The sequence below is a fragment of the Crocodylus porosus genome, unplaced genomic scaffold, assembly GCF_001723895.1.
Source record: "Crocodylus porosus isolate Cpor-Errol unplaced genomic scaffold, CroPor_comp1, whole genome shotgun sequence".
Classification (NCBI taxonomy): Eukaryota; Metazoa; Chordata; order Crocodylia; family Crocodylidae; genus Crocodylus; species Crocodylus porosus.
Window position 1 is genome coordinate 5,609,096 of NW_017728911.1, and position 4,906 is coordinate 5,614,001.

At 50.4% G+C, this 4,906-nt stretch overlaps 1 protein-coding gene across 3 annotated transcripts in view; it reads left to right on the forward strand.

Annotated features, from left to right (window-relative positions):
• LINGO1 (leucine rich repeat and Ig domain containing 1) overlaps positions 1-4,553 on the forward strand; it is a 408,267-nt gene extending 403,714 nt beyond the window's left edge. For all 3 annotated transcript variants that reach the window (XM_019533347.1, XM_019533346.1, XM_019533349.1), the window contains one exon: positions 2,311-4,553. In XM_019533347.1, coding sequence (XP_019388892.1) covers positions 2,323-4,164 — 1,842 coding nt within the window. In that variant the 5' untranslated portion in view covers positions 2,311-2,322 and the 3' untranslated portion in view covers positions 4,165-4,553. The remainder of the gene's footprint in view (positions 1-2,310) is intronic.
• The last annotated feature ends 353 nt before the right edge of the window (positions 4,554-4,906 follow it).

Below are 4,906 nucleotides of genomic sequence, written 5' to 3' on the forward strand. Positions count from 1 at the left end.
GACAACATGGAGAGGGTCCAGAGGAGGCCACTCGCATGATCAGGGGGCAGCAGGGCAGGCCCTACGAGGAGTGGCTACGGGACCTGACCCTGTTCAGCCCCCACAAGAGAAGGCGGAGGGGGGATCTCGTGGCCTGTTACAAACTAGTCAGGGGGGATCAGCGGGCATTGGGGGAGTCCCTGTTCCCCTGAGCACTGCCAGGAGTGACTAGAAATAACAGTCACAAGCTGGCAGAAGGTAAATTCAGATTAGACATCAGGAGGTGCTACTTCACGGTCAGGGCGGCTAGGATTTGGTACCAACTTCCAGGCGAAGTGGTGCTGGCTCCTACCCTGGGGGTCTTGAAGAGGAAGCTAGATGTACACCTTGCTGGGGTCGTTTGACTCCAGTACTCTTTCCTGCCATGCCAGGGGTCGGACTTGATGAGCTACTCAGGTCCCTTTTGACCCTAGAAACTATGAAACTATGAAATGCTCTCCACATTCAGGCAGCAAGTCACAAGGTTGGGAGCAGTATAGCTAAAAGGCTGTATTTGGACTAGGAAACAAAGTTCTTTCTCCATAACCACATCCCCTAGTCCTCAGGGAGGGCCTGGTGGCTCTGTGCTATACGTCTTCCAGCAAACAGAGCAAGAGGATGGCTGCCCTGCCAGAAGGCTGCCTCCACAGATGTGAAGTTGCTTCCCAGTACCTAGGCACCTCATTAGGGTGCTGCTGGCCAAACTGCTGACATCTTCCCTTTTGGACGTGCCTCCCTTCAGAACCGACTGCATTAGTGGAGACTATTGTCCTTGCTGCGTATGAGCAGACTGCAAAGCAAGCTCTGAGCCCTTCGCATAAGCCGAACTGTCATGCTAAGGCACTCAGGGCACCACTGAGATCAGGGGATTGGGACACACAGGCAGATTTAAGCCAGTTACCCCACGAGAAATGGGAACTTTTGCCATTCAGGAGTGATCTCAGATCTCATTGCCCTGAGACACTGAACCATTTCAGGCTCTCTTCTCTCATTACATCACCATGTTGATGAATTCCCCACTGTCTTCACAACCGCTCCAGTCTACTGGAATCTCAGTTTGGGAGGCAGTGTGGTGCAAAGGGCAACAGTGGGCCATGTGTTTTGGGATCAGGGGACCTGGATTTACTCTTGACTTAGGCACAGGTGGCTGCAGATCTGCACAGGGGGCTGCTTTTTCTTCTCTAGTGCCATGTCTGTCCTCCTTACTAATATTATGAGCTCCTTAGGCCAGGGGCTGTGTCTTATGGTATGCCCCTGGCCCAGTGTAGTGCCAGTCACAGTAATGGGGATCTCCTGCCTGCCAGCGCCTGTTGAGAAGGGGCTGTCCTTACATGCCTGCTGGACCAAGTGTTGTCTGAGGGGCTGGAGCACTGTCCTCCTGCCATGCCTGGGGGCAGATCCATCTTGCCATTTCAAGTAGATTTTGGATGATTAGAACTACACAGACAGAAATCTTGTGAATTTGCATACAGGGAGCAGAAAATTCAAAGCCCACTGAAGTAACTAAACAAGGTTTACAGGTCCTGAGGTGATTGCTACTGCAGTTTGGTTACCTCCTCCTGGCTGCAGAGAAGAGACAGCCTCCTCAGTGGACACTGAAAAGAAGTAGAAAGGAGTTTCATGCTTAGGTGCAGAGAGCTGCTTACTAGGGGACGGACACAGACTCTGGAGGGCACTGGCTGTGGGATGTTTCCCCATAGCTGGTGATAAACACAGGCTTGTATGCAGATGCAAGCGTTGTTGCTCATAAGAGATGTTGGCCAGTGCTCAACATTGCGAGGTTGGGTCCCAAACACTGGTGTCAGAGCAACTACCAGAAGACAGCAAGGGAATAAGGAAAAATGCTGGGTAAAGAGAAAAGGATGAGTAACTAGTTGGATATGTAGCCCTAGACACAGCTAGGGCTAGTGCTCAGGGTATCCAGAGCATTAAGCCAAGCTAGTGAAACACTGGTCTGGGCCAGCTACAGTAAGTCAAGCATTTGCATTCTTTTGTTTTAAAGGGAGTGTTTCCTGCCATCGCTGCAACACAGGTGTGCCTGGCTACATGCCCCACACTGAATCACGCTGCTGTTGCTGCTGCTGCAGTGCATATTAAAATTCCAGATTTATTGACTAGAGGTGTCTAATCTTGACCTTGCATTTCACCTTGCACTAACAACAGTGCTGGCAGGTGAATAAACCTTGGAGTGGGCTCAAAATGCAGTGACTTTTGCCATGGCGCTGGCCTTGGTTTGCTAACATCTGCTCTTGTTTTCTTTCCCTTCCCCCTTTGCTCTTGTGTTGCCTGCAGGTGAGAGATAGGATGATAGCTGGGGAGGCGAGCATGCATAGCCCAATCCTGGCCTGCTGGCAGCCTATTCTCCTCCTGATGCTGGGCTCCATCCTCTCTGGCTCTGCCACAGGCTGCCCGCCCCGCTGTGAGTGCTCTGCCCAGGAGCGCTCTGTGCTGTGCCACCGAAAGCGATACCTATCCGTCCCCGAGGGGATCCCAACTGAGACCCGGCTCCTGGACTTGGGTAAGAACCGGATCAAGACGCTCAACCAGGATGAATTCACCAACTACCCTCATTTGGAGGAGCTGGAATTAAATGAGAACATTATCAGTGCCATTGAGCCTGGGGCTTTCAACAGCCTCTTCAACCTCAGGACTCTGGGTCTCAGGAGTAACAGGCTCAAGCTCATCCCGCTCGGGGTGTTTACTGGACTCAGCAATCTTACCAAGCTAGACATTAGTGAGAACAAAATTGTCATCCTCCTAGATTACATGTTCCAGGACTTGTACAACCTGAAGTCGTTAGAGGTGGGGGACAATGACCTGGTTTACATATCCCACCGGGCCTTTAGTGGCCTTAACAGCTTGGAGCAGCTTACACTGGAAAAATGCAACTTGACCTCCATCCCCACGGAGGCACTATCCCACTTGCACGGCTTGATCATGCTGAGGCTGAGGCACCTGAACATCAATGCCATCAAGGATTACTCATTTAAGAGGCTATACAGGCTTAAGGTCCTGGAGATCTCCCATTGGCCCTACCTGGATACCATGACGTCCAACTGCCTCTATGGGCTGAACCTCACATCTTTGTCCATCACTCACTGCAATCTGACTTCCATCCCATACGTGTCCGTGAGGCACTTGGTTTATCTCAGGTTCCTGAACCTGTCCTACAACCCCATTATCACCATTGAGGGCTCCATGTTGCATGACCTGCTCAGGCTGCAGGAGATCCAGCTGGTGGGCGGGCAGCTCACCACCGTGGAGCCCTACGCCTTCCGAGGCCTCAATTACTTGCGCATTCTGAACGTTTCTGGGAATTTGCTGACCACACTGGAGGAATCAGCCTTCCACTCGGTGGGGAATCTGGAGACGCTCATTTTGGATAACAACCCTTTGGCCTGTGACTGCAGGCTGCTTTGGGTTTTCCGACGCCGCTGGAGGTTGAATTTCAATAAGCAGCAGCCCACCTGCTCCACGCCTGAGTTTGTCCAGGGAAAAGAGTTCAAGGACTTCCCTGATGTGCTCCTGCCCAACTACTTCACCTGCCGCCGGGCACGGATACGGGACCGCAAGCCGCAGCAGATCTTTGTGGATGAGGGCCACACAGTACATTTTGTCTGCCGGGCAGATGGGGACCCACCCCCCGCAATCATGTGGCTCTCTCCCAGGAAGCACCTCATCTCTACCAAAACCAACGGACGGCTCACCGTCTTCCCCGATGGCACTCTGGAGGTGCGCTATGCCCAGATCCAGGACAATGGCACCTACCTATGCATTGCCAGCAATGCAGGTGGCAATGACACTATGCTGGCTCACCTGCATGTGCGGAGCTACTCCCCAGACTGGCCCCACCAGCCCAACAAGACCTTTGCTTTCATCTCCAACCAGCCCAACGAGAGTGACGCCAACAGCACACGCGCCACGGTGCCTTTCCCCTTCGACATTAAGACTCTCATCATTGCCACCACCATGGGCTTCATCTCCTTCCTGGGTGTGGTGCTGTTCTGTCTGGTGCTCCTCTTCCTGTGGAGCAGGGGGAAAGGTAACACTAAGCACAACATTGAGATTGAGTATGTGCCGCGCAAATCTGATGCTGGAATCACCTCTGCTGATGCGCCACGCAAGTTCAACATGAAGATGATCTAGCTGGAAGCAATTTGCAAATAATAAAGTTTTTTTAAATATAAAACAAAACAAAAACATTGCTACAAACATACCGACCTCTTTCCTCCCTCCAATCCCCTCGTCCCTGTTGTTCTGATCCCACTTGCCCACTCCACCACCTCTTTCTCTTCCTCTTTATACCAGGAAAACATTCTGCTGACATCTTCAGGACTCCCGTGTTTGTAAGGACATAATCTGACGGACTGCGGTGTCAGATCTAATTACCAGAAGAGAAAAAACAAAAAGCAGAACAAAGATTAAATAAAGTAAATCAATAAAAAAAGTTACGAACTTTCCTCTGTAACTTTGATTTCAATAATTATGGATTTTTATGAAAACTTGAAATAATAAAAAAATCCCTATTTCCTATAGATAGTCGGAATGCAAAATTTTGACTTCTTGATCTGTCCGGTTCTGTATCTGATAAGTTTTTGTTTTTCCTCCTCTTCTCTGACTCTCTGCGGAAGAGGTTTCTAGCTGTCTCAGAAGGAAAAGAACTGGGCCTCCTGTCCACGTGACTCCAGAGGCCAGGTGAATTGAGGGAAAAGATGTTGCTTACCAGGGAGTCGGGAACAAATTCTGGTGTGATTTACATCCCAGGTAGAACCACTGAAGCAAGTGAGGTTACCAGGGGAATATGTCCAACCAGAATTCAGCCCTAATTTTTCACTTTGCCTTTTATATTAAAATAGTTCAGTTTTTTGTAATGACTGGTTGAGATAAT